The following is a 27,577-nucleotide window of genomic DNA, read 5'->3' as shown; positions in this document are numbered from 1 at the left end:
TATACTTTGAATCGTCTCCTTTGGGTAAATGTGATGGGTATTACTAAAATGTTTTGACTTGTTTTTTCTTTCAATACAACGGTTAATTAAAAAAACTATTATTTTATAGCGAAGGTAAATAGACACCGGTGCTTTAACAGTACAAGAAAACATTCCTCCTCTCACACACATTCACACACTGATGGCAGATGATGGACATGTAACAGCGCCAACTTGTGGATGTGGATTTCAGTGTCAGCCTAATTAACCAATAGTTGAAGCCTTAGATTGCAGTACCATTTAGTCAGACGGTGTTCACACAGAACAAGAAAAGAGTTACACAGAAACAAAATGTCTGCACAATTTGAATTTATTTTTTAAGGAGACACTTTTAAAAAATCTAGCATTATCACAAGGTCAGACATTAACTGTAGATTGCTTTGATCTTAGAATAATTCCCCATTACAGATCATTTGTCAATGAATGATGAATGCAGACACACTGGCAGGCACAACCAAGAGGGCTTTTAAGATTTCATTTGCCAAAAGCTGCCCGTGCATGCTCAGGGACATCTATACTCATCAGGGTAAAATACACACTCAATATGAGCTCTTTAAATGTGTCTTCCATTACTCTTTGTACATTTCTTCCAACTATTTCAACAAAGCTCCAGAGGACAAAAGATAAGTCAGACGATCCATTTCCTTCCACTCGTCTGACCACTAACACCCCCCCCCCCCCCATCATCATAAAGACAGGACATGCCAGGCACAGCACTGTTCTCCATCGCTCTGCCCTTTAACAGAAGTGGATCCCTGCAGAGTTGAATGCATGAAGCAGCCTGAGGATGAAAAAAAACACTCGCAATTAAAACTGGTAAAAACAGATATTTATTTTAGTAGATTATTTGGGAAAAAAAAAGGGTTTAAAATAACTAAGTAGTAGATGTTCAACTTACACCATGAAGTCATCGATGTCCATGGACCGGGCTCTCTTCACACTGAATTCAACCTCCTCCAGAACGCTCTCTATCTTCTTGGTGATGCTGAAGTCTGCTGGCACTTCCTGTCAAGTTAGAGCACAAGCCTTTAGACTCAAACTTGCTGAGGAGCGATCTTAAAAGTGCAGTCTCAAAACACTCGAGAGTCAGACACGACCAAAAGAACTACACTGTGACTCACCACATTGTTCACAGAGCAGTGAATTCTGTAGTTCTTTTCCAGCAGCTGTTCTACCGCAGTGGACCTGGAAATTATAAAACCAATAAGATCGTCTGTTTTTCCCCCCCCACACACAGAACAGACTTGGATCAGTGTGGCAGTGTGGACTCACTTGAAAGCTGCATTGAGGGTTTTGTTTTTCCTTACAAAGGCTATTCTGACCAGGCCATCCCACTCCTTTTCAGGAGAAAAGAAAACACAACGGTATACATCTACAATTTACCTCCTGTTTAAACTTTCGCATTGTCACAACATATTGCAACTATTAACAGAGTCAAACCTCACCTGGAAGTTAACTGGAGGAGGAGGATTCTTCGGTTCTATCCGGACGACACTTGACTCCACTTTTGGAGGAGGACGGAAATTATTCTTCCCCACCTGATGGAGGGGAAAACATCGACACTGAGACACAGTGGCTGCAACACCTGGACAATCACCGTCATGATGTTTCTGTTTCCTAGAGAGTCGCTGTTAGACAAACATAAGAGAAGCCACACTGACCTTCATGAGATGGTCGACACGAGCCAGTAGTTGAGTGTTGATGGACAGTCGGCAGTACAGCTTGTCTCCAGGTGGGGCGACAAGTCGCATGGCAAACTCTCTCTGGAACATCAACACGGCACACCTGAGCAAAAGTAAAACACAGAAGAGTTAAATACCCGACGTGGACGTACAAAGAACACAGTTAACACTCTCAGTGGGCGCCCGTTCGATTCTCACCTGAAGAAAGGTCGATGCAGCAGGAGCTTGAAGACAAATGGCGACGAAATCTGCCAAATTAGGAAAAGTCAAGTTTGAGATAAATGTATTGAACGACACTGAAACAACCGTGAGCCGTGTGGAGGAAACATGTCTTTACCTGGTAAGGTAAATTAGCCACACACACGTCAAAGAAAGGCAGATCTGCCTTTAGTACATCTCCAACTAATATTTGAAGTTTGGCCTGCATGGGTCTGTTGGGAAACACAAGGTCCTTTGATTAGATCGTGTATTCACTTTGTATTTAATTGCAGATACTTTGAGTGCTACCGTCTCCACTCACGTGCACTGTACTCTTTTCTGAAGTTCAGCCACTAATCTGCCGTCCAACTCACAAGCCACCACCTGCCGAAAGAGCAATTTCTGTTACGACTGAACAGTGACAACGATTGTATCACTGCGGAGGAAACACGGATCACAACAGAAGAGGTGAAGGACAAATGTGAGCTGGACAAAACTGTTAAAAAGGTCAGTTAGAAGCACGTTCAACTTTGCAAGAATTTGAATACATTTGACTGTATATGAAGCTAATAAGCAGATTGTGAATACTGATCAAGCAACATGCAAACTGCAGCTTTAGATAATGTGGCTAAGAGATTGTTCAATCAGAGCCACCTTTGACACGTTCACATGTCTCTGATGAGCTCTCACCTTCTTGGCTTTTTCTAACAACTTCACGGTCATGTTACCAGTACCGGGTCCCACCTCCAGGACCACGTCCGTCGGCCTCAGGGCAGCCTGAAAACATAACCACCGCCATGGTTTAGGAACACTGTGCATAATGATCGTCTGAGTACAGTTGCTGACAGGATGTGTGTGCAGGTGTCACAGATGATCTGTGCAGTGAACTGGTCCAGCGTACCTTCTCAATGATCCCATTGACAACCAATGGGTTCTTCAGGATGTGCTGACCGATGCCGGTGTTGAACATGATCCCTGCAACAGACGGGATTGGGGCACTTTGAGCTGAGTTTGTGTGATGTTAACGAGTAAAGCAGTTCATGGTAAAATAAGTAGATGCAACTCTAAGTCTCTCAATGTTTTGTCCCAGGAATCAGCATCTGTGTAGAGCGTGAACCCTGCAACGAGAACAGTTGTTTTTGTATTTTGTTTCATTGTAATACTGTTCAATGAGTGAACTAATACCATTGTTATTTCAAAAACCATGATTTGGTATCTATATAGAGCTGATATTTAATCTACAATTCAGGATCAAACTAATACCCATTAGTAATACCCATAACCCGGCACTTGATTGGCAGTATGTTTGACATTAACTGATTATTTGGTGGACACTGTTTGCCGAAATAACCCCGATCATCTCAACAGTTCAGCAGTAACCTTTACGGTGCATGTATGTGCATGAGAGGGTGAGTGGATCCTGGTTAAATAACGTCTTTTTTCTATTTGCTATTAATAAACGTTAAACTCACGTAAACAAATGTTTAACGTTAACACAGGAGATTGATGTGACGGCCACAGTTGGGATTAGTGTTGGTCTTTGACACAAAACTGCTCGATATGTGTGACGTTAGCAGCGACATGTTGACGAACTTTAAAGCCCAGCTGACAGTGAGATGTTTGCTATCATGCTAATGCTAACTTCTTCTTCGTGGACATCTACCTTGGTTTTTGACCTCTTGGTGCTGCCTGCTTTTCTTCTCCGCCCTGACTTTAGGCATTTTGACTTGATTTTTATTCCAGCTGAAGATTCAGAAATCCAAATTTGTCTGTCCGCAGTAAACACGTGCAGCCTCCCGTTCTTCTTCTTCGCTGACAGGATGTGCAGAAGGTTTAGAATCTCTCCTGCTTCCTGTTTCGCCCTCTAGTGGCAGCTGGACGTCATCTACATAGCTTCTTTTTTATTTTATTGATGATATTACAGTACTGGTTCTAGCAATTTTATTGATTATTTATTTGACAATATAATACAGACACACATATGCAGTAAATGATTCATTCTCTAGTCAGAAATGGGAATTTCCTCCAGCGTCATTGCGATGTCTCGTAGTTTGGGATCATCGAGCCAGTTGACTTTACAGGCCAGGAGGATGCCCTGAAGACAAACACCGACATTAATACACTACCTGCAAATGTCCCTGTAGGCATCAACCACTTCCAAACATTGTACTGACAGACATTCTATTTAATTTGAACTTAATTCCTGTTCAGTTCATTTACCCTGAGGACGTTCTGTGTCATGACGGTCATCTTTTTGTATTTCTCCAGGTTGGCCTGGCCTTTCTCCAACACAGCTTTGTACTTCCCTGTATCTGGGTTCCCCGTCTTAGACATCAACTCATCCATCTCCTTCATTTTCTCATGTGCGAGCCGCTTCATCTCTACACACACACACACACACACACACAAAAAAAATGTCAGCAAACTGGACCGTGGAAAAACTAAATCAACATCTAATTGTACTTTTCCGTGATGAACCACATAACGTACCGAGCCTCTTCTTCTGTATTTCTGTGATTTCATCTTGAACATCTCTTGACTCCTGTTAACAAAAGGGAATCCGGTTCAGAATGAATTATCTCCATTTCTCAGAACACTATTGATGTAGAAAAACGTACATTGAGGTCAATCTTCATTTAGATGAATAAAGATAAGTAAATATATTTGCCTCTGTTGAGTTTACTTGAGTGTATTGTTTTATTCAGTTTCTGGTACCAGGAAATTCTGTTGACCGTCTAGCATCAAAACCTTAAGACCATCACTCTACTCCCAGAATAAATCCTAAACTGTCTTGTATAATAAGGTCATAAAGAGGGGCATAACAGCATAAACAGAGTGCCACTTCCTCTGATGTCAAAGCAGTTATAAAACCATTCAATATTTACAATTGTTTTAAATATGGTAATGTAACTGCAGACAAACATTATATATATATATATATATATATATATACATACACACACACACACACACACACACGCACACACACACAGGATAATGAGGCTGCTTACTTGCTGAAGTTGTTTTATTTGTGAACAAAGAGCCATGCAGCGATCATTCACAGCTTTCAGGGCACTGATAAAAACACAAGTGTATGACCCAATTATCAAAATAATCAAAAATATATGTTGGTTAGTTGTGTCAATATGTTGTGAATTGACTTACACGGACTCTGAATCATTCTGTTTCAGTTTTTCTCCGATAGCGTGCCACATCTGCATTCTGAAAGACACCCATTCAATCAATGGTTGGTCAAAGGTTAGTTATTATACTTCTATACACATTTTATTGTGGAAAAATCACTCATCAAAAAGGATTAGTCATCGGTTTACCTGTGCAGTGTCAACGTGCTGTTAAAACTAATTGTCTTGACTCTTTCCAGCTCATTAACATAATCTGACCTGTAATATTAATAAAAATACATGTTAACAGTACACAACTTTAAATTGACTCTAATCTCACAGTTGGTCAAAATTCCAAATCAACATCAATAGGATAATTATGAATACTCACAATTCTCTCTCAGCTTCAGATGTGCTGCAGGGTCTCTTACTCTTTCCTGTAACAGGAAACAATATTAATGCTTTGTTTGTGTACTTACTGACACTTCAATATGATGGGAGAAATGCCAGTTATATACCCGCTTGTAGCTGTACTGCCATCTCAAAGCACTGGTTGGACATCTGTTGTTTTATTCTGAAAACAGTAATTTCCACAATTTAAAATAAGATTCTAATCACTGTCTTATGACAAGCGGTAACATGCTGTCATGGGTGTTTGATCCAAGTGGATGGAGCATTTAAACACAGGTGTGATTCATCAATAATAGATAGAGAACCTCAGCATGTCTGCAGGCGGGGTGTCTTTCTGTCCGGTGGAGCCGTCAGGAGCAGGACCATAATTCAGAGCCACAGCCTCCACCGGGTGGTCCAGGTTCTCAGATGGGTCCATCACAACACAGTGGCGGTGCCTGTCGGGACAAATCAACTCAGACATGTCACATCACCTGGGTTGATCCAAGGAGCTTCACCATTTTAGTATTGTTGACCCGAAAGAATGAATTGCTACTCATGTGCTACAAAATGAGCTTAATATCCAAAGTTTAAAGAGATATCTTACCTTCTCTGATTGAGGTTAACGTTATAAGTAAATCAAATTAAATAAAGACAGCGGTACGTTGTTCTCCCAGTCCTACCGACTAACGTTAACGTTATTCAGAAAGTACCTCCTCCTTTCTGACGTTACACTTAGTTACCGTTACGTTACGTTGGATTACAACTTTAACAATAACTTCACAAATGCTTTAAGCAGCTGTCACATGCGAAGCATTGTTTACCAAAAGACACTGACGTTACACTTATCAATTGTTTCACAGTTATCGCATGGACGTACACATCGTTCACTGGTTTTGTTTACATCCATTTTCAGAGCGAAATCCCCGCCAGGAAGTGACGTCAGATTTCGGGTCCCCTTAAATTAAGCAGCGCCCCTGGAGGCGAGATGTTTGTTGACGTGGAAAAATAAAATGGAGCCGCTAATGTTTTTGACTGCCTTATTTGATAATTATTAACCTACTTGCATAGCGAGATAAAGACTATTTAAGACTGTTTTGTAAGGTCAACAGAGTCTAGATTAAAGCTAGATTAACTAGTTATTTATTATACAGTGCAATGTCCAAACCTGAATGAAATAAAAAATATGTATGACATTCTCAGTGATTAAAAACATATTCATAAGTTTATAACTATTAATACTAATAATGTAATAATATGAATATGCGAATACTCTCATTATTAACAGGTGAGGCAAACATCTCAAACAAGACAATAATCTACAATTAATAATTAATAATAATCATTTGATATGATCCGCCTCGCCTCGCGGAGTGGCGTGAATGCTGTTCTCGTTGCTGCAGCAGCTCACTGCAGCGCCGGGTCAATAGGTTTAACATGGCTTCCTCAGTCTTGTGAGATATTATTTCAGTGATTGAGACTAGAGACGACTGATATCAGCACGCTCAAGCGTGTTACGGAAGACTGTACCTAGACTTTTGCCGACGATGGAGAGCCAGAAGAGAAGGGTATGAGTCACGTTTTGGCCCAGACCTGTCTGTCGCATGCATTTTTAACGTTGTCACCTACGTGTCTTAGAATGCTTTCCTTAGTGCAGTTAATTAATCAATCCATACATCGTTGACTGCCTCCAAGTTAACAAGGAGCTCTGACATGTCAGTTCTGAATAGTGTGTGAGTTCTTCTCCAATCTACTAGACTTGTTATTCAAACATAAATAAGGATAGCCTCGTGCACAGTGTTTAATAATAGACTCGAGAATAATAGACTGTATCAGACTTTTACTGTTTACTCTGTGATCATTTGATTTGATTAGGGCTTAACTGACCAGGAGACAAAAAATAATTTCAATTAGGCAGTGTGCAGCTGGCATGACCCGGAGGTATGTCATACCGAGTTATTGATCACTTGATCACAGTATATAACGTGTGTGTGTGTGTGTGTGTGTGTGTGTGTGTGTGCGTTTGCATTCAGGGTATCTTAGAGCGACTAAATGCTGGGGAGGTGGTTGTAGGTGATGGAGGTTATGTGATGCAGCTAGAGCGACGTGGCTATGTGAAGGCTGGACACTGGACACCTGAGGCAGCTGTTGAACATCCTGAAGCAGGTATGTTACTTACACATTGACATGGCACGAGTGGACTCGCGTTTATTTGCATACAGTGTTTTTCATAAAAGCCCCTTTTTCTATGTCCGTCTGTCAGTGCGGCAGCTGCACAGGGAGTTCCTGAGAGCAGGAGCCAATGTGCTTCAGACATTCACCTTCTACTGCAGTGAGGATAAACTGGAGATCAGCGGCAATGTCACCAACATTACCGTCAGTGGGAGGAATCTAATAACAACTTTATCCTGTTTGCCCTGTACCTGATGTAAATTATTCTCACGTCAGTCTGATAGTCCACTCTGCTCTTGTGTGATCCAGGGGGCTCAGATCAATGAGGCAGCTTGTGACCTGGCCAGGAAGGTAGCCAATGAGGGTGATGCATTGGTCGCTGGGTGTGTGTCCAAGACTCCCTGTTATGTGAAGAGCCACAGTGAGACTGAAGTCAAGGCCATCTTTAAGAAACAGATGGACGACTTCCTCAAGAAGGACATTGATTTCTTTATAGTGGAGGTATGAGCCGCACTAAGAGGAATAACTACAACAGTTGATAATGTGCTTAAGTTCAGTGTTTATCACTCCCGCAGTTTGTTGATCATGTGGAAGAGGCAGTGTGGGCAGTGGAGGTGCTGAAGACCAGCGGTAAACCAGTGGGTGCAACACTGTGCATCTCCCCTCAAGGAGACATGCAAGGAGTCCCACCTGGAGAGTGTGCTGTCAGACTGGTCAAAGCCGGTAAACTGGCCCTCTGTGATGTGGTACTTCAAGTTGGCAATAATGAAATCATGTTTTTGGTGTACTATCTGAATATGTTCTTTGTGTATGTGTTCATGTGCAGGAGCTGACATTGTTGGAGTAAATTGCCATTTGGATCCTCTGACGTGTGTTCGTACCGTGAAGTTGATGAAAGCAGGATTAGAGAACGCGGGTCTCAAAGCTCATCTCATGGTCCAGCCACTGGGCTTTCACACACCTGAGTGCAACTTCGGTGGATACACCAGCCTACCTGAGTACCCCTTCGGTCAGTATTTGAATAATACTTTTGTGCAGAATAAAGAAAAGACATCTCATAGTATCAATAACGACATTATCCATATAGTTATAACCACTGATTAATATTCATAATGGTCACCTACTGACATTTATTTTGCATGGATCATAGTTGTAATTCATTATATTTTTGTATCACAATCACTGTTATATATAATGTGATTACAAATTACTCTAAGTGGTCATTAGTAAAGTGAACATTAGTTTTACGTTTGTAGGTCTCGGATAGATTTATTGATTATGTTTTTCACTTTACTTAATATAAACAATGACTACTTAGATTACCTTTAAATAAAGACTTCCCGTGACATTCTGTGGTGCACATCGGTGATCTCAGTCTACGGCTTAAGGTGCTCTGAAATGACTTCGGTCTGGCATTCAGGGGATGAGAGGCATTGTCCAGAATACTGAGTACTTCCCTCAGCATCCTCCTCTCTGACACAGACTCCAGTTCCACTCCCAGAACAGCACAGTTCCCTGAGGTGCCCCCGTACTGCTCACTATCTTGTTGGACATATTGCTCTGCAGCCTCACAAACCTTGGCCGACCTGTAAGGTAGTTGCTGAACCAGGCCACTCGTGAAGCAGCCACATTCATGTCCAGTAGCTTAGTCCTGAGCAGGGCCGGTCCCGGTCTTATGGTGTTAAAAGCCTGCCTCTTCCATGTGAGTATAAGCTCTGTGCAGCAGAAAGATGATGGCATCTTCCACTCCAATGTGGGGCTGGTAGGCAAACTGCAGAGTCCAGAGATGGCTCCAGTAATGAACGGTGGTGCTTCAGGACCAGCCTCTCCAGTGACTTCATGACATGGGAAGTCAAAGCCACTGGTCTGTAGTCACTGAGGGTGTTTGGCTCAGGTTGAAGATGTACTGAAAGACCCCGCACAGCTGAGCAGCACATCCTTTGATCACTCTTTGAGCACTTAACTGGTATTTTATAAACTGTATTTTTGTATATTTAGGTATAAGCTGAATAAGTGTAGAGCTCATGTGTTGCTACCTTTTTTTAACTCCCCATAGCAGTTTGATGAGAGCATCAATATATAAAAACACTCGGATATAAATATTTTATTCTCCTCTCAGCATTGGAGACCAGAGCAATGACCCGCTGGGACATCCATCAATATGCCAGAGAGGCTTACAATGCTGGAATTCGCTACATTGGTGGCTGCTGTGGATTTGAGCCCTACCATATCAGAGCTATAGCAGAAGAGATGGCTGCAGAGACAGGAGTCCTCCCACCAGCTTCAGAGAAGCATGGACTCTGGGGAGCTGCCCTGGAGATGCACACTAAACCCTGGGTCAGAGCCAGGTAAGACCGAACAGAACAATTGCTGCTTTTTTTTGATTTGTCTTTGTTTTTACAAAAGACAGCCACCAGTATAGTAAGACGTGACATTTACACAAACAAATGATATAACAAATGAGAAACAGGATAACTGTGGAAAGTGTTTGTTTCTGCACTGCACAGCTGTTGATTTACAACTGATACCAAAATTTGTCTTATAGGTCTCGTCGGGAATACTGGGAAAAGCTTTTACCTGCTTCTGGACGTCCCAAATGCCCTTCCATGGCCACACCAGCTGATGAATAATAAGGCTCATCAATAGCAGGAATAAAATACATTTTACCACAAGCCTGTTTCTCTATTGCAATATTCTGTGTAGTAAAATCGGACTATGCTGTATTCCATATGACTGACCAGATTAAAAAAATCTCATAACTGTGAACTATCACTGAAATTAATATATTTTACATAAAAACAAAGCTTGTATTTTTGCTAATCACTGCATTTATTATTTGTGAGACATCCTCACAAGCTTATGTTGATGGATTGCGAGATTTTTCATGTTAATAAAAACAAAGATCTGCAATATTTCTAACAATGTTGATTTGTTTTACAGGCCGGAGTCTCTTCTCTCTCACTCTGTGCCTCACACGCGGCTCATTTCACATGTTACTCATTACAAGCCTGTGAGTTATATAACACTGAATCAAGTCAGGTTAAGTAAGGAGACCCTTGCCTGACCTTTACCCTGATTCAGCCATAGTAATAATAAAAATTGTTCATTTACCACTGCGTCCTCACCCTCGAGTTCACCGAGATTAGAAGAATTCGAATAGCTGAATTCAGAGTCCAAAGGTCGTGGTCATCCTTTCGATTGAGTTTGTCAAGTTGTTTGTCTGTTTGTCAGCACCATTAAGGAAAAAAAGTACTGGCCCTCTTTTCATGACACCTGGTGGAAGGATGGAGCATGGGCCAAGGAAGAACCCATCACATTTTTGGAGCATATTGCCCTTCTAGGTTATTCATTCACTGGTACTTATGCATTCCTTAAATTATTTACCTGTTTTATTCAAATACATATAAGTAGGAAGCTTTACTGATGTATTTCAATTACTCTACATTTGTTGCGGCGCATTCATACTGAAAATGGGTTTAAATAGTGAATTTATGGTTCGGTATGAACTAACATGTGTAAGCCACACAGCCTCAAAAGCAGGAGGTTTAACTGAGATTTAAACTTGGAATGCTGGATTCAAAGTCGAGGGTGCTAATACACAAAACCAAGACCATATCAAAGTCACTTTAACTTTTGAGAGTCATATGCTCTTCATTTGGCTTTTAAAAGTTGCCAAATGAGATGAATTATATGCTAAATAGAAAAAAAGTGTAGTCTAATTGTGAATTAAATGTGGCTCGTGAAAGTAGGCTAGGCCTACTTGTAATCAGTGGCTCATCAAAGCAGATTCAAACTATGTTGGAACCCATTAAGCATTTACCATAGCGTCATTGTAAGTGATGCACCCTGGTGAGAGATTGACTTTCATCTGTTTCAAGGCTGTGACCATTAAAGGGAAATACAATTTGCCATTTCTGACCTCTGAAACAGTCAATATGTGGAAACAATAAAAACTCAACTGCTCTCTCCCACACCTAATTTTACCAGATGGCTTGAGACATCTTTCTGTGGATACTTTACAATTTAAATGTCACATTTGAGCAGCATTTTTATTATATTTGTTTCAGGATTTCTTTTATTTTTGTGTATTCATCTATTTTTGTAAACAGTTGTTTTTAGACTACATCTTGTCAATAATGCATTAACCTTTATAATGACTGGTAAACTGGTTTATATACTTCATGGCCTTCAGCAGTAGACATTTTTAATGAGATGAATGCACGTGAGTTAACGCCATCACATCGCTCATGGTAGGCCTACTATGTAATTCGATAATTAAATCCGTCATTCATAAACTTTTGGCTTTATATATATATATGCATTGTATTAATACGATTACTTTCTGAAAGCTTTATATGAATGCATATTGTTTTCAATGCTGCAGCTACTCTGCAAAGCATCCCTTACTGCTTAACGTCAGCACGTCTCTACGTGCCCTGCTGAACTTGAGATACTAATGTTGCCTTCAAATGCTCCTCGGACTCACGAACTCAATCTGCTCTTAGAAGTATTTTACAAACTGCACCTCAACTGTAATTTATTTTCAATTTATCTAATAATACTACGGTTTATTAAACGGGTTATGGTAATAGCAACAATATGGTGAAGGCTGGTAAAACTGTAAAAAACGTAGCTTGGTTTTTTTTCTGCCTGTAAATTCCGATATTTCTTACAGCACGTGAAGCCAACGTTATTATTTTGCGTCTGTGGGCTTCTTGGGCAAACGATGAAGAAAACATGGTGATGTTATGAGTTTGGAGACGATGCTAACCTTTCAGAAGATATCAATATAAAAACAAATATCCTTGTCACGCGTTTTCATGCCTCAGCTTGCTGTATTTGAACAATGTACGCAGCTGTTGTGGGGATGGTTACTTTGAGATGAGAAGAGAGGTCTGGAGCCGAGAGACCGAGAATAACGGAACACAGCTGACCTGGTAAACAAACAGTCGCATGTTATGTGTCAGAGTTGAGTCTTGTATGGTTGCAGGAGGTTGGGATAGGCAGACATCCAGTGGGCCAGAGGATGTAAAATGACACCGCACTGCTCCAAATTCATCCGCTTGAGCGAAGGAGGATAACCCTTCAGGCAAAATATCGGAGAGAAAACAGTGTTTGTTAAACGCTGTTTTATCACAATAAACACATAACATTTCACTGTATCCGGCTCTCAAACAGTGCCAAAGGAGGGTTTTTGTCGGCGCGAGCAGTGTTATTGCTTTTATTCCATCGCAGACATGTCCTTCACGATGGAGGATAGTGTGGAGTCGGGATGGGTGGCCGTCCGACCAAATGCGTTTGAGGAGAGGGAAAGGCATAAATTTGTTTTTATCGTCGCCTGGAATGAAGTGGAGGGTAAATTTGCCATTACGTGTCACAACAGGACGGTGCAGAGGAGAAGCTTTGGTAGGGAAACACTACCGACTGGTCGGGATGTGGACCAAACAAAATGGCCCGAAAGTCCCGTCAGAGATAAAGTATCTAAGAGCCCTAGCAAAGGAGCCAAGGAGGCTGTGGTTAAAGGATGCAGCCCTAAGAAGTCCGTGACAGCAACAAAATCAAGTGCTGTCAAAATTCAAACTGTGACTAAATCTGCAGCATCTCCCATTAGTCCTGATAACGAGGTGCTGAGATCACTAAGAGAGGACCTCTTGTCCCCCTCACTGGATAGCTTGGACCTGGAGGAAATGGACTTTCTGAGCAGGGAGGACTGCAGCTGGGCCGGACTCTTCTCCTTCCAGGACCTCCGGTCGATTCACCAGCAGCTGTGCTCGGTGAACTCGGACCTGGAGCCCTGTCTCCCGGTGTTTCCGGAGGAACCAGCCGGTATGTGGACGGTGCTGTTCGGCCAGGCGGAAGTACCCGAGACCGAAATGGATGAGCTTTGCTACAGTTTACAGATGTACCTCGGCCACGTGCTCGATACGTGCGGATGGAAGATCCTTTCGCAGGTTCTGTTCACGGAAAACGACGACCCAGATGAGTACTATGAGAGCCTGAGCGAGCTGAGGCAGTCCGGCTACGAAGAGGCGCTCAACCGTGCAACAAAACACCTGCAGGAGGTGAGTGAGTTTTAGTGACAACCCCCCCGTGTATCTCCATGACTTTATCAGCTTCTATGAACATAGTCTGTGCTTTATATTTCTATGTAACTCACAATCACACAGTCTGTGTGACCTGACCACAGTCTCTGATGTGCTGACCAGACCAACTGGGCTGCTTTAGACTTTGCAGTACCAAAATGGTTTTGTGGACGTGTGATGCACCATTCATTTGAGGTAGACAGGTACACATACTTAATATATTTCAACCAATTGAAAACAAACCAATGCAGCATAGAGAAGAGGGGTAAACTATAACTGTGTTGAGGATGTTAACTTACCCCAATCACTAAAATAATTGTATTTTAAGCATTCATTATATATTTTCTTATTTGGGAAATGTTAATAAGATGAATAATCTTAGACTAATATGATATATATTATTTCTTCACACACACATTGTCTTACTATGTGGACTATCCAGTAAATGCATGTCACATAATAAATTATAAAAATGAATGGCTGCAACACCACAATCTAACCTCTATCAGCGAAGAAGAGACAAAAATATACAGACAAGACCGTAAACTATTGCACACAGATGAGACAGCTGACAGGGATACTGTCTCCATTATGTTTTCATTATAAAATAATTATCTTGGTAATTCAGTGGACAGACCAATTAACTGGATCGTCAGTTAGAGAAAGGAAGAATTTGTCAAATTAGGTTGTAACTAAAGTAAGTTCTCTGAGGAATATTAAACTCTCAGCATGGCTGCTGCCTGCTGCTTACACAGCTGAGAGTCAAGTGCGTAAACAGACACACACACACACTCACACACACACACACACACACACACACACCCTCACACACACACATCAAGCACTTCATTCCTTTTAGAATGAACCTGTTGATGTAATGCGCATTCAATGTGACAGCACTGCTGCTCACAGGTTGCTGCCTAAACCGGTCTCATTCACTGCGTGGGGGACAGTCACATATGATTATAAAGGAAAGCTCAGGGAAACATGTGTGTCCTGCTCTTTAACGGAGGTGGGGTGGTACTTTTTGAAAGCACATTTGATAAAGCATATATCTCAGCAGGATGAGCCAGTCACAAACAGGGCGGGATGCCACCAAGACCCACTGTCAACATCTAGCTGTAGTGTCCTTATTATTCAGAGTATCGTCGGTTTTAGTGGTTATTTATAAATAAAGACTCAAGTAACACACTATATTTAAATTTGTGATGATATTGAGTCACTTACTGTAATATAGGATGTTATATAGCCGATGTCTCTTTTGTTCTTGTACTGTTAATTGCAGAAATGGACAATAATTTTTCAACAAATCTATGTATATAATTGTCATAAATACTGATAGATTTGTTATTGCTATAATATTTTTAAAATAACATATTTATTCAACAGCATTCAGTACAAAAACAAAAAAAACAAGAATACATACATACTATAATACTTATGATGTGTGTAAAAAAAGGCAGATTTTTGACGATCTGTGGTAGTGAATATTAGTTCTACATGCATTTTATGAATTGTTATAAAATATGTCTTGAAGTTATAATATTAATAAACATTTCTGTGAAACACTTAAAATATAATCAAACAATAGCACTGCTTTGACATGACAGACATAATCCAGACACCATACCATATACACACAAGGCCTGCTCCTTTTACACATCAGCAACAGCTGATTGATTCACTGCTCTTATTATAAACAGACATTCTATTGATACTCACTGGCTCTCACATAGTTCTACCAACCAATGGGGCTCGATTGATGCCGCCTTGACTTATGGAGCCAGAGAGTGCAAGAAGTCCTCTGAGAGATCAGGTGAGAAAGAGCATTAATGGAGGAGTTTGCATTATTAGCATCACGGCGTCACTGCTGACCAAGGTCTCTCAGGTCGGCTGACCAGTTGCTCCTTGTTGTCCCTCGATCGAGGTCGAAGCACAGAGGAGACCGGGCCTTTGCAGCTGTAGACCCTGAACTCAGGAAGGAGTTGCCTCTGCGTGTTAGGCTGGCCATGACACTGCCTGTTTGTAAATCCGGTCTTAAAAGACATTTTCATTCTCTGGCTTTTAACTTACTATGAGAGCTTCCATTCTATACTACGGTCTTTTGTCTTTTAAACATGTCATTTGTGTAGCTATGTTCTGATTGTACAGCACTTTGGTCAAATGTTTATAAATGTGCTTTAAAATAAATGTAGGTTGGATTATAGCGGAGGGTACATCGACTTTGTATTTATTTATCACAATTATCAAAAAAATATGTGAGTAAAGTAAAAATACTTACTCTATTTTACGCTTACACCGAACATGACTCCAGCAGTACAGCAAGGTCACAGTATAATACGTTTTAAATCTGCTTGTATGTTAACTGTCTTTGCAAAAGTAAGAAAGAGTCAAGAGACTACATCCATGTATAGTGATGAAAGCGTTTCCTTTTGCAGTGAAAAGAGGCTGTGAGCAGCATAAACGAATCACCCCCAGTCCGTTGTACACCCACAGAAACACACACACCCAAAACAAAAAGACAGAAAACCAGAGGCAGGAAATTAATGCTGCCCTTCCTGAGAAAAAGCAGCCCAAACTAATTTGCTTCAATAAGTGTCAGTCACTGAATGGGATGTTAAGTTTATTTGAAGGTGTATTCATTCTGAAAATGGAGGAAGAGTTACTCATCATATTCAGCTCTCTAACATGGCAAATGTACTTACTGTACAGGAGCTTATTCAAACACAGTCGCTGTTTGTTGTGTTGTAGGATTGTAAATATACACACACACACACACACACACACACACACTGGCCTATTGATCCTCCCTCTCCATTTGAGTTAATGGCTATTTCAGTGCTTGCTGGTAGCCTGCAGGATTGTTCACTCCGGCAAAAATGTGTGTGTATTGATCTTATTCCCAGCAGCAGCAAGGACTCTGCTCTCTCAGCCATGAGACTGCACTCACACAGTATATACTCCTATTATTTACAGCTTCACAAAGGATCCTCTTACTCTCACAGCAAGTTTACATTCACTGCCGACGGACACTAAAAGATGTATTGAAGAATGTTCTTCTGGCTTTTGCATGCTTGTGAGGGGTTGATAACACAGATGTTGGCCTTCTGCTCAACTACATTTTTCTGATTTGTACGTAACAGACACTTGAAAAAATATACATCATATTATTAATCAAGGTGCTTCCAACTATCTTAATGTTTGTTTGTTTGTTTCACACTACATTCAATGTGGATAACAATGGATGCCTTATTAACAAGGCCTTACATTACAGAGATTGTAATTTATCTGTTCTGATATTCTGAAAGTTGTTTGTTGACAATGATACAATTACCTTCCTGTGTGTGCATGTAATGCAGCTGCTGGAGAAGCACAAGACCATGGACAGCATGGTGGAGCTGTTGGAGCTGTATAAGGAGGAAGATGAGACCTGTGGAGGACTGCTGGAGGCCTCCACACAGCTATACCAGTACCTGCTGCAGCCCTTCAGAGACATGAGGGAACTGGCAATGCTACGCAGACAGCAGATCAAGGTAACAATTTCTACCAGATAAAACTGCACAGAAGAGGGTGAGGCGTCCTTTCTATTCTTCATATTTTTGGGGGATTTGTCTCGGTTTGGGCCCAAATCCGTGGGCCCAGTAATTAGCCGAAACTTCTGTGGCATACAACCAAGCAACTCAGTTCTCACACACAGATGGCCAGCTTATTTCAGAAGTGACAAATGGTGTGTACTATTGGTGACAAGATGAGCAATATAACTAAAAAGTTAATGTTTGTAATGTTTATGGTAGTTTGACCCAATAATTTGAATGCATTATTTTTTCTAGGAAGCTGGCAACTATGCAGGCAGGCCTAGATTTAGTGATGTATTTATCTACAGGCACCAACATGGAACAGTCATAAAACACAATGGATCGCCACAGGAAATTCACATGTCTCTTAAAATAGAGTTTGCTCTGTGCATGTTTGACTATGATGTATTGTGAAATATGAATGCTCTTGTATATTGTGATTAGATGTATAATGGCCAGTGAAGCAGTGGGAGGGTGATGAGATGTGTCTTATGTGTCTTATTGCAAAGAGAAGATGGAGGCTGGTGAATGGATGGGTGGAAAGAGGAAATAATTATTGCAGTGCTGTTGGCTCATTTATATTTAGCTCACTGACTCATAATGAAAATACTTCAGTATCACATTATATAACATCCATCAATAAAGAAGCATATTGACATATATATACAGCACACACACACACACACACACACACTTATATTCTTGTGTTCAAAAGATCCGGGACACTTTTCTCGTCAGTCTACAATAACATGCTCGGCATCGCTGGAAACTCCGAGCTCTCTGAGTCACCTAAACGCTCCATGAGTCGAAACACACAACGTCAGCTAATAACGGAGGAATGAAGCACACTGACGTAAATCTATGTTCTTGCCAAAAGATTTAACCAAATATCGTGTTATTTTTTGTCAATAACGGCAGATTGTGATTACTTACAGTTCCACAGTGAGGCTTGGGCCAATGGGAATTCGCAGTGCGTCTCAGAGAGGAGTGCACATTTCTTGTCAGAAAGGGTTTAATCAACAAACAACTTATTTTTTCCTAAACCTAACCAAGTAGGTTTGTTGCCTAAATCTAAGGAGATTTATGGCAGAAGGCCCTGAAGGTAAACTCCGTCCGTCTGCAGGAGGAGCTACCTTTATCAAGTTAGGCTGACTTGCCCTGTAGAGAGCTCCGGCTGTTAAATGATGGTACATTAATTATGTTTTTGGGACAAGTTGTAGTAAAGAGTAGTTGAAAACATCCAGTGCATCATTATCCATGGGACCTTGGTTTTAATGACGATATTGCCTTTGGAATTTAGATTATTTACTAATCGAGCATAAAAATCTTATATTTTCATATAATGCATCTCTATTTGCTTTGCAATAGTAATAGAGATAATCTTACTTACAGTGGATTTATATTCCATGGCTTCTTACCATTCGAAGAGACCATTACTGATTCATTTTGGATAAGTTATTTTAGTCGTTTTTATTTTAGGGCTAGGGCTTAACATAGCCACAGCTAGTTTAAACCCGGCAAGCTGGCATTTAGCTGCTGATTGATTCTGAAACATTTTTTATAAGAAACTAAGAGATTTGTTATGAATTAATTTGACCATCTCGTGTGTGTGTGTGTGTTAGTGTGTGTGTGTGTGTTTGTCTGAAGGGGCTTCGTAGTTGGCCTTAAACCGCACTGTCTGAAACAGTTGTGTGCTGCTGCCGTTGGGGGTTGAGTGACATACTGTGAGCTGGAATGGAGCCCCATGGATCTCCAGTTCCCCACAGTCTCACATGAATAAGTCATGTTGTGTGTGGTCCTATAGGTTTACTGCAGGATGATGCTGTGCGGGTACACTGACATCAGCAGGCCTGCAGCAGACATTGAGAGATGGAAGGCAGAGTTAGAGAGGAGGGGCTGAATAAATGTTCCTAATTCCAGTTTTACTTGGAAGGTGAGACACATTGTGAGTGTAAACAGGGTGTTATGTCATTTATCAATATAAGTGAAATCTTGTAACAAAAGAGGTAAATAATTAAATTAATATTAAGTATTAAAGGAAAGGCCAATAAGGCAGATTGTCCCTGCCCCCCCAAAAAAATCATATTTAGGATAATTTGTGACAAATGTTTATTTCCATCACTTTGTAATGACAACTTTTTTAATACCTTCCTAAATTTAATTTCTGATACAATATCATCAGGACTAAATGAAAGAGGTGTGTTATCAATCAAATGGCAATGGGAACTATAGTCCAACTCATAACATTTGTTTGATTTGGAGAGAATCAGATTCTTATTTTGTGTAACTGAACTCAATTATATACTGTATATATATATATATATATATATATATATATATATATATATATATATGAACAGCCTATATGTGTTTTGCCTAATTATTTTATGTAAGTAAAAAAGAAAATTCTTTTCAGGAAAAAGTACTGTTTATTGTTTGTTACTTACCACTACATTGGTATAAATTCTTATTAGATCATGTGTATATATACAAAATTTAATTTATGTATATATATATATATATATATATATATATTAGGAACATATATATATATATATATTTTATATATATATTATTTAGCTTGAGTGTGTTTCCTCTCTATAGGAACAAGATGTTTAGTTAATGACTGTCATTGTCTATTTCTAAGCTAAGAATATTGTTCTATGATGTCATACAATGTCCACCTCTTATTGTTGTATAATTTAGAAACTTCAACGCAAAGAAGACAAATTGTAAAATGTCAGGTCCTACCGAGATTTGAACTCGGATCGCTGGATTCAGAGTCCAGAGTGCTAACCATTACACCATAGAACCACATATTGACGCAGAGGGGCGTGGACAATTATATTGATACTTCCGGGTCTAGGCATAACTTGTAGTACCCGCAGTTTAGGGGCAGCATGGCTTTCTGTTGCTCTTCATCTGAAATCCCATAGTTGTGGGGTTTTCTTTTCTCTCGCTGTACGGAGGTGTGTTATATCATAATGCTTTTCAAACTATAAGTACAATAAATAGTTTTAATAAAAAAAATGTGATGTGATATGGGGAGGGAGAAAGAAAAGACGACAGCGAAATGGTGTGAGCTGTAAAACAGTAATTTTCAATTGACAAATTAAGAGGGCCATTGAATACAAAGAAAGAGGATTCTGCTCTGTCATACAACAAGATGAAATGCTGACAACAAACTATAAGATTAACAAAGAAAATATGATAAATATTGAATATATCTTTGACAGCAATCATGAATCCCACACTTATAATTGAGGTAGCATGTTTTTGGAGCGCTACAGTAACGCAAATCATCAGATTCCAAGCTAACAGGTCTAAAATTAAACTTTGTACAGCAATGCAGAAATAAATTCAAAACCGCAGGAATGAGCACTGGCAACCTGACAGCAGAAAATCGCAGTGGTAAATGATACTGCTGCACTGCTGAGTAGTGCAGGGTGAGCTGAGGTGCAGCGAAGTTACTCAGGGTCAGACAGGGATGCAGCCCTGTAACCTTCAACTTTCAATTATTTGCAATATCAATCTCCTATGTTCCATCTAAATGGTGGTTGTGCTTTTATAAGTTAGTTGAAAAATGGTTTGTATGACAAAATGGTGTTTGTACTGGTGTCTGAATGACGGTTTGAATGATAAAAGTACTGCATAATGCTTCCATATACGGGAGTGTGGCTCCCTCTCCAGGCCTACCTTCTCTGGTGTAACCATTGAGATCCAGGTTCCTCATAGCGTGAAGCCATTTAAGTCAGACAATCTTTCTATACAACATGTGAAGGGGCGATTGACTCTACTGTCATGTAACCCACCACCTAATGACTCCTGAGTATTCACATATCTATCACTGTTTGTTTTCTCCTTTTTTGTTAAGCCCATTTACTCCTGCCACATTCGGCTCTGAACCACCTCTGAATCTCAAATGAAGCAGTGTATCTCTTGGGTGTGGAATTTTATGAATGTGCCTCTAACAGGCATTGGCTGTACTGTCACCTCAAATTAAAAAAATTGTATACCACTATCTCCACATCCACATCCATGTTTTAATATCCGCATTAATATATATAACACAGGCTGTACATATTGTTAGTGTGTATAATTTATATTTCTTGATCTTTATTTTTTCACAAGATAAATCTTTTCCATACTCCTTCACTGAGGCTTGTCGTGCGTAGCCTTGTTCATCTTCTCTAAACAGATTTCCATGGAGAATGACTACTTGGGCCCAAGGAGGATTGAAGCTCTAAAAAAAGAGGACTTTGACTGGCAGAAGAAAGCTCAAGAGGCCGTCCTCAACATCCAGGAGTTTACTATAAAATACTTTGAGATCACTGCCAGAGCCCAGAAAGGTACAGTATGCCATCACTGTCACTGCCAATGTCAAGTCAATACATCAGCAGAGGACTGACTTTGAATAATCACACACAGCGCACACACACAGTGGAAGCATTGGCCTACTATTGACCTGTGTGTGGTTGTGAACACCAGGGCTAATGTGATTTAGTACTAATGAGGAAGTGCAGACAGCCATGGTTTGACAGGGACAGGAGGAAACAAGGACAACCTATTGATCAAACAACTCTGCCAGCGGATTGTCTCTGTGCAGAGTTACTCCACACTGTGCCCCTGCTTATCTCACTTTTTCCCCACAACTGATTGGTCCATTTATGATCTGACACTTATTAGATAAAAAATCAGGTAAGTGAGTGATTTCAAGTGAAAGAAGGTGCTATGTCCAAATGTGGCCAATAGATGTCTCCCTCTACATTACTGTCATGAAGCGTCACTTTTAACTGTGTGGAAGTTTCACGCAGTCACTGGCCATTGCCTTTTCTGTTTGTGTGTGTGTGTGTGTAGGGGTGTATGAGCGTATGAAGGTGGACCAGCGTAAGTTTGGTAAATCCTCATGGACAGCAGCGGTGGAGCGCATGGAGAGACTCCGCTACTCTGTCGCCAAAGAAACACTGCAGCTCCAGAGAGCCAGGGAGATCTGTCTGGAGCAGAGGAAACGCACACTTCGAGAGGAGGTGTGGTAGTAACACTCAACACCGTACAAAACACACAAACACACAGGTTTTTTTTGGGTTGAGTTTTTTGTCCCGTCCCCTCCAGATGCAGAGTCTGTGTAGCAGTAAAGATGCCATGGCCCTCTTAGACCACATGGAGACACAGTACTATGAGCGCCAGCTCCAACTGTACGACATCCAGGCTGAGATACTGCAGTGTGAAGAGCTGCTCCTCACCGCTCAACTAGACAGCATTCGCAGACAGATGTCAGGTATTTGGGTTGAATTCACACGCTACTTTGAGTCCTGACAAGACACTACATTTCACAAATGATTCTGTTCTGTTGAAAGTGCAAGAACCTGCTACAAGACAGTCTGAATGAATACTTTATGGCTAGTGTCTGTCAAACACATGAGAGACCTGTACTTGTGTATCCACACAAGTCTTTATATTTATAAATGTGTGTTTCAGAGTTTCAAGATGAGGTGGTGTACTATGACACCTTCGAAAGTGCAGATGATATAAAAGAGGACAATACTGCAGAGAGAGAAGAGCTGCGCAGACTTCAGGTCAGCGGTCGTCAGCTGGAGGCGAGAAGGGGGCGCATCACTGCCAAGCGCTCCTATCTGAGGAACAAAAGGGTGTGTGCACTTCATTCACATTCACACTTTTTTGCATTCCCGAAGTATATCCAGTATTCTACACACTGTTGGTGCATACTATTGAAAATGTGGAATGGAGTGTGTAGTCTGCATTTTGTTTGATTGGGCTTCATATCTGAGCAGACGTGACCCTTGACCCCTGCTATATCGCAAAAAAACATATTGCATCAAGAAACAGCTAAAAATATGCATTTGAATTGGAGTTGTCAGTATGTATGATGCTGTGTCGATGAGTGTGTTGACGTTTTCTTTCCTCCATTCTTATTGCAGGAGATCTGTGTATCTAACCATAGTCAGAAGCAGCAGACACGTCAAACCATCCAGAAGGACTCCATATCCCACCAGGTCTTACATGTAGATGGTTCATTTTTATTTAATAACATGACTACTGTAAAGCATTGTCAGTAACATTCTCCTCTAAACCTCTACATTTGTCAGCTGAAAAATGAAGAAGAGGAAGACGAGGAAAAGAAGAATAGCAGAGTTAGTCAGGAGAGGCAGAGAACTCTAGACAGACTACGCACTTTCAAGCAGGTATGTGCCCTCCTATTTTCGTAAATATCAATATAACACTTTTAATTTTTTTCTCACTGATCGACTTCCCTGTCTCGCTGTGTCTTTATCTAGCGGTACCCAGGTCAGGTGATTCTGAAGTCCATTCGACTACGCGTGGCCCACACCAGAAGAAGAGAGCGTGGAAGGAGCATGGGAATGAGTAGTTTGAGTGAGAGGGAGGAGCATGTGGACTGTGTCCAAGCGCGCGGTCACCCGCTGTGTCTCAGTACCAGTGTGCAGACGGACCCCAGCTCCACACTCACCACTCAGCCTGTCACAGTCCTCACAGCATCCCTTCCTCCTCTGCCTGTGCCCAGTCCTGTAGACTCCTCCTGCTCTCCCTGCTCCCTGTCCTCACTACTGGCATCCCCCATGTCCCCTCCTCCTCCACCTCCCCCTCCACCTCCCCTGCCAATTAAGGAAGAGCTTTTGCCTTCTGGGAGCCCAGCCCGGCATGGGCAGAAGGTTGAGGGGAAGAATGCAGCAGAAGAACTCTCCCTCTGCCCACTTGGTCCATTTATGCCTCGCTTCTTTGACAGCAGCCAACTGTTGAGTGCCCGTAAAAAGCTGAGGAAGACTCCAGAGTTTGACTCCGACAGCAGAAGAGGTACTGGAACCATTTAGTACCATAGTAGGCTCTTAGATTAGCAAGTTACAGTAGCTCATCACAGTTTGTCTCCCTCTTCTCTTCCTGTATGCAGTGAGCTCGCCCATGGACGAGGTGCTAGCCTCCCTGAAGAGAGGCACCTTCCACCTGAAGAAGGTCGACCAGCGGTCTCTGCTTCCTTCCACGGACGACGATGACCCCAATAGCATCCTGGCTCAGATCAGAAAGGGGGTCAAACTGAGGCGCGTCCCCAGGAACGAGAGAAAGGACAATGGAGAGCTCCCGGCCTCCACCGACCCTCTGACCAGGAGCATCCATGAGGCGCTGCGCCGCATAAAGGAGGCCTCACCAGATTCTGACTCAGACGACGACGGGCTGGCCGCCCATGACTGGGATAGCTAGGGTTCAACCCTCAGAAGCAACAACTAATACACACACAGATGGCTGCACACTCTAACACTGAACACACTGTACTGTAATGTACTGTAAAGTGCTGCATTGTACTGTACACACACACACACACACACACACAGTTACTTATTCACGTTACACTTTACAGTTACTTATTCACTTTAGCATACACAGCCCAGTCACACATAGTGACTATGCCATTGCCCGAGTCATACTGAATATCACCAACTGCTCCAAAAGGCTATGGTCAACCCGTTCCATTTGTTTTTCACACTACATTCACCATCATGACAGATATCATTCGTGTTTTTATTTCTACTGTATGTTACTGTGGTTTTATTCCTGTATTTAGATTGTGATGTTGTAAAGCTCTGCACTGGCCTTTTGTGGCTACATTAACATTCAGAAACGGCACACAACACATTTACGACTGACAGTTATTTGTGAAACTGAAAACCTCATACAAAAAGCTATTTGTGCCGAGTGTGAGATGTGTGATTTTTTTCCACTCGCTCCAGAGCATAAAAGTGAAAAACTTTAACTGTAACCCAACTACGTAATGGGTATGATTGATAACTTGGGGTCATGTGGGAGATTGAAAAACAAATAGAAGATCCTACTGAGATTTGAAGTGGATTTAATGTCCAGATTTTAAACCATAACACAATCACCTCTGCTGAAGCTCTCTTCTATTTTTTACTAATGTACTATGACTGAACCACACTACTGTATGCTGCACAGCTGGTTTTGTCCAGTCACATGTGGGTGTGTTAGTGTCCGACAGGACCACTGCTTGTCTAACCTGACTCTGCACAAAGACTGCAAATCCTTTACTCCGTCACACCAGACTTGTGCCCCTCCCCCGCTCTTGTCTCCTTGCGACCTTCACCAACCTCAACTCTCACCATCTCTCTGGCTGAGAAAAAATGTATCAACCCATCTGTTCGACCGCAACATATGGCCAGGCTGGTGGGAGATATGGAGATTCACAGTAGGCTTATCATTTGGTGCCGAAACCAACAACATCTCTGAGCAGAAGCTGGCCCACCTAGAGTAGGAGAGGATTAGATAGATGAAGGGTCACCTGCAGAGATGCAGAGGTTCTTTAGCGGGGTGGAGGTCATGGTTAGTGTCAGTCATCTTGGTAAAGTGTGGGCAGACTTGGTTGGTGATTCCCAAACTTCGTATGTGGGATAGTCACGGCAGAGCTGTGAAACTATTCACTCTCGTTTGAATGATGGATGGTTTGTGGGAGGCTAGATTCTCTCAGCGCTGTAGGGAGTCACTGTGGGCTGAGGAGCAGGCAGGCGTGATGGATGTGGTTTCTGCTTCCATCTTGTTCACTTACTCTCCTCTCCTCTCCTCTATTGCGTATTTTCTAATTTCTTTCACAGCACTCAGTGGACAGAAGCACACAGTAGGAGGTCTGTTACTCACAGTGCTAGAAGTGAAAACATGTTCATGCACACATGGACTCACACATTAAACTCACGGCCAACATGTGCAGAAACATTTTAGTGGCAAAGTGAGTCCACAGCCTCTACCCATAAGTCTTACATGAAAGTATTTCAGCACTTTCATGGTACATAGTACAAACTCTGAATCACTTTATCTGTACAGTAACAACTTTTTTTTTGAATCACTGGTGAAACATATCTGCTGTAGATGAGTCTGTTTAAAAGCATTGAACATGTGAAACTGCACCTACAGAGGTGTGATGGAAGGACAGTATGAGAGGACCTGTGGAGAGGTTTTATCAGCAGAGGAATTTACGCTAGCATACATGTTAACATGAAGCAAAAAGATGTGAATTCATAAACACATCTCTGAGTCTGAAACAGCCCCGGTATGCACCGTCTCAAAACACTTTGATGCAAAGATTTGTGCTTTTTCTCGTTATTGTGTTGAGACGTTCTCGGTTTAATCATGAACGGGCACTCATGTAGAAAGAGCAGGCATGGACGTATATGTCACATTTATTCAGCTTGAAAATAGCTCAGTGCTAAAGAGAGTTTATTGTTTTCCTGGCAGACCAAACCTGAGGCACTTTTACATGTCTCCTGTCACTGTCAGCACTATATGTTCGTCTATGGTGTCCTCATTATGTAGCATGAGTCAGAGATCTAACCCTGACCTGACTCTAAACTTAGACCTGACTTGATGTCACTATAACTGATCAGGGCAGAGTTTCCCAAAAGATGTTAGCGCTAATGTTTACGTTGTTCCACTAAACAATGACCAACAAAGTGCTCACAATTTTGGGAAACTGGGCTCAGAATGTGACACCATGGCCATGAATCAACTATCTATCACCTGGCTAATGTTAGAAACACACTGTTATGTTTTACACCGATCTTTATCTATAAATAATCTTAACACAGATAATTGTCAGCCAACTGTAATTTTACATTGCATTCCACTGCTTTGTTTGAATCCTGTTTCTTTCCAAAGCATTTCCAGCCAAACCTTTTTGTGATACGTTTGCTCCTGAACATTTCCTCTGGAGACCTGTTATCCACACAGGCAGACTATATGACCCGCTGTCTGAATAAGGCAGTCAGACACTTGAGAAGTGCAATATCAATATGGAGAAGTACAAGCAAAGGGATGAAACAAGTTAATGGGTTATAATAACTTCAGATCAATTGCCTAAAACAATGGACTTATTAATTGCTGCAGTTGTTTTTACACAGTAGTGTATACACATACTGTTCCAAGAATACCTTTTTGCCTTTAGTCCTGCCACTTTCATTTATTCAAACCTTTTTTTTCCATTTACAACCTTGCCCCTGCATTTGAATAAAACCCTGTGAAGCACATTTTGAGATCGTCTGTTTCACTGTTGAATAATTTAGTTCTTAAAAAACAACGAACAGAAGCAATTTGCACACACTGAATTCTGCTGTCTCTGTATTTGAATATAAAACATAGCATTTCTCATTTCACAGAGGTGTGTTCTCAGCCTGGTAGGGCTGTCTTTGTTGGAATTCAACAAAGGATTTAGTTTGGCTGAAGCACCAACAGGTGCGTCTCCTGATTGTTTTTCACCAGCATTTGGTAAATCCTTTCACCTG

At 41.3% G+C, this 27,577-nt stretch overlaps 4 protein-coding genes and 1 non-coding gene across 7 annotated transcripts; 2 read left to right on the top strand and 3 right to left on the bottom strand.

Annotated features, from left to right (window-relative positions):
* Nucleotides 1-333: 333 nt before the first annotated feature.
* Nucleotides 334-3,725, bottom strand: dimt1l (DIM1 dimethyladenosine transferase 1-like (S. cerevisiae)). Its single transcript, XM_031849665.1, has 12 exons — nt 3,583-3,725; nt 2,821-2,894; nt 2,610-2,696; nt 2,242-2,303; nt 2,059-2,152; nt 1,920-1,969; nt 1,701-1,824; nt 1,485-1,577; nt 1,312-1,376; nt 1,161-1,224; nt 938-1,044; nt 334-820 (listed from the first exon to the last, which is right to left on the bottom strand). Exons 1-12 carry the CDS (start codon nt 3,638-3,640, stop codon nt 778-780), a joined length of 921 nt encoding a protein of 306 aa, XP_031705525.1. The 5' UTR covers nt 3,641-3,725; the 3' UTR covers nt 334-777.
* A 127-nt stretch (nt 3,726-3,852) lies between these two features.
* On the bottom strand, nt 3,853-6,322 carry cenph (centromere protein H). The gene is made up of 10 exons (XM_031849666.1): nt 6,039-6,322; nt 5,758-5,889; nt 5,560-5,615; nt 5,433-5,478; nt 5,252-5,320; nt 5,085-5,141; nt 4,931-4,994; nt 4,410-4,461; nt 4,140-4,300; nt 3,853-4,014 (listed from the first exon to the last, which is right to left on the bottom strand). The coding sequence occupies exons 2-10, from the start codon at nt 5,868-5,870 to the stop codon at nt 3,922-3,924; spliced, it is 711 nt and encodes a 236-aa protein (XP_031705526.1). The 5' UTR covers nt 5,871-5,889; nt 6,039-6,322; the 3' UTR covers nt 3,853-3,921.
* A 473-nt stretch (nt 6,323-6,795) lies between these two features.
* LOC116384730 (betaine--homocysteine S-methyltransferase 1-like) lies at nt 6,796-10,369 on the top strand. 3 transcript variants are annotated; one of them, XM_031849664.1, is made up of 8 exons: nt 6,796-6,999; nt 7,475-7,597; nt 7,695-7,807; nt 7,913-8,104; nt 8,179-8,326; nt 8,430-8,612; nt 9,723-9,951; nt 10,149-10,369. In XM_031849664.1, exons 2-8 carry the CDS (start codon nt 7,522-7,524, stop codon nt 10,231-10,233), a joined length of 1,026 nt encoding a protein of 341 aa, XP_031705524.1. In that variant the 5' UTR covers nt 6,796-6,999; nt 7,475-7,521; the 3' UTR covers nt 10,234-10,369. The 3 variants fall into 3 exon arrangements, with proteins under 3 accessions (XP_031705524.1, XP_031705523.1, XP_031705522.1); XM_031849663.1 differs by having other exon boundaries at nt 7,465-7,597; XM_031849662.1 differs by lacking the exon at nt 6,796-6,999 and having other exon boundaries at nt 7,008-7,597.
* Nucleotides 10,370-12,248: 1,879 nt separating this feature from the next.
* On the top strand, nt 12,249-27,321 carry LOC116384391 (junction-mediating and -regulatory protein-like). The gene is made up of 10 exons (XM_031849000.1): nt 12,249-13,665; nt 17,046-17,219; nt 21,460-21,610; nt 22,119-22,288; nt 22,374-22,539; nt 22,740-22,909; nt 23,201-23,275; nt 23,369-23,464; nt 23,558-24,092; nt 24,187-27,321. Exons 1-10 carry the CDS (start codon nt 12,841-12,843, stop codon nt 24,492-24,494), a joined length of 2,670 nt encoding a protein of 889 aa, XP_031704860.1. The 5' UTR covers nt 12,249-12,840; the 3' UTR covers nt 24,495-27,321.
* trnaq-cug (transfer RNA glutamine (anticodon CUG)) lies at nt 20,004-20,075 on the bottom strand. The gene has a single exon. It is a non-coding gene; the product is annotated as a tRNA-Gln (tRNA).
* Nucleotides 27,322-27,577: the final 256 nt, after the last annotated feature.

This window comes from Anarrhichthys ocellatus, unplaced genomic scaffold (assembly GCF_004355925.1).
Source record: "Anarrhichthys ocellatus isolate YVR2014 unplaced genomic scaffold, GSC_Weel_1.0 scaffold9, whole genome shotgun sequence".
In the NCBI taxonomy this organism is placed as follows: Eukaryota; Metazoa; Chordata; class Actinopteri; order Perciformes; family Anarhichadidae; genus Anarrhichthys; species Anarrhichthys ocellatus.
Note: the sequence above shows the minus strand (reverse complement) of the source record. Positions and strands in the feature narration are given on the sequence as shown.

Coding starts and splice junctions, on each gene's coding strand:
- LOC116384391 (XM_031849000.1), top strand. CDS start 12,841: ATGTCCTTCACGATGGAGGATAGTGTGGAGTCGGGATGGGTGGCCGTC. Junction 22,910..23,200: donor CCTATCTGAGGAACAAAAGG/GTGTGTGCACTT, acceptor TTCTTATTGCAG/GAGATCTGTGTATCTAACCA. Junction 23,465..23,557: donor GACTACGCACTTTCAAGCAG/GTATGTGCCCTC, acceptor GTCTTTATCTAG/CGGTACCCAGGTCAGGTGAT.
- dimt1l (XM_031849665.1), bottom strand. CDS start 3,640: ATGCCTAAAGTCAGGGCGGAGAAGAAAAGCAGGCAGCACCAAGAGGTC. Junction 2,697..2,820: donor TCAATGGGATCATTGAGAAG/GTACGCTGGACC, acceptor TTATGTTTTCAG/GCTGCCCTGAGGCCGACGGA. Junction 1,970..2,058: donor TGGCTAATTTACCTTACCAG/GTAAAGACATGT, acceptor CTAATTTGGCAG/ATTTCGTCGCCATTTGTCTT.
- cenph (XM_031849666.1), bottom strand. CDS start 5,870: ATGGACCCATCTGAGAACCTGGACCACCCGGTGGAGGCTGTGGCTCTG. Junction 5,321..5,432: donor TCTGAAGCTGAGAGAGAATT/GTGAGTATTCAT, acceptor TTAATATTACAG/GTCAGATTATGTTAATGAGC. Junction 4,462..4,930: donor AAATAAAACAACTTCAGCAA/GTAAGCAGCCTC, acceptor TTTTGTTAACAG/GAGTCAAGAGATGTTCAAGA.
- LOC116384730 (XM_031849662.1), top strand. CDS start 7,375: ATGTCATACCGAGTTATTGATCACTTGATCACAGTATATAACGTGTGT. Junction 7,808..7,912: donor GCAATGTCACCAACATTACC/GTCAGTGGGAGG, acceptor TGTGTGATCCAG/GGGGCTCAGATCAATGAGGC. Junction 8,613..9,722: donor CCTACCTGAGTACCCCTTCG/GTCAGTATTTGA, acceptor TTCTCCTCTCAG/CATTGGAGACCAGAGCAATG.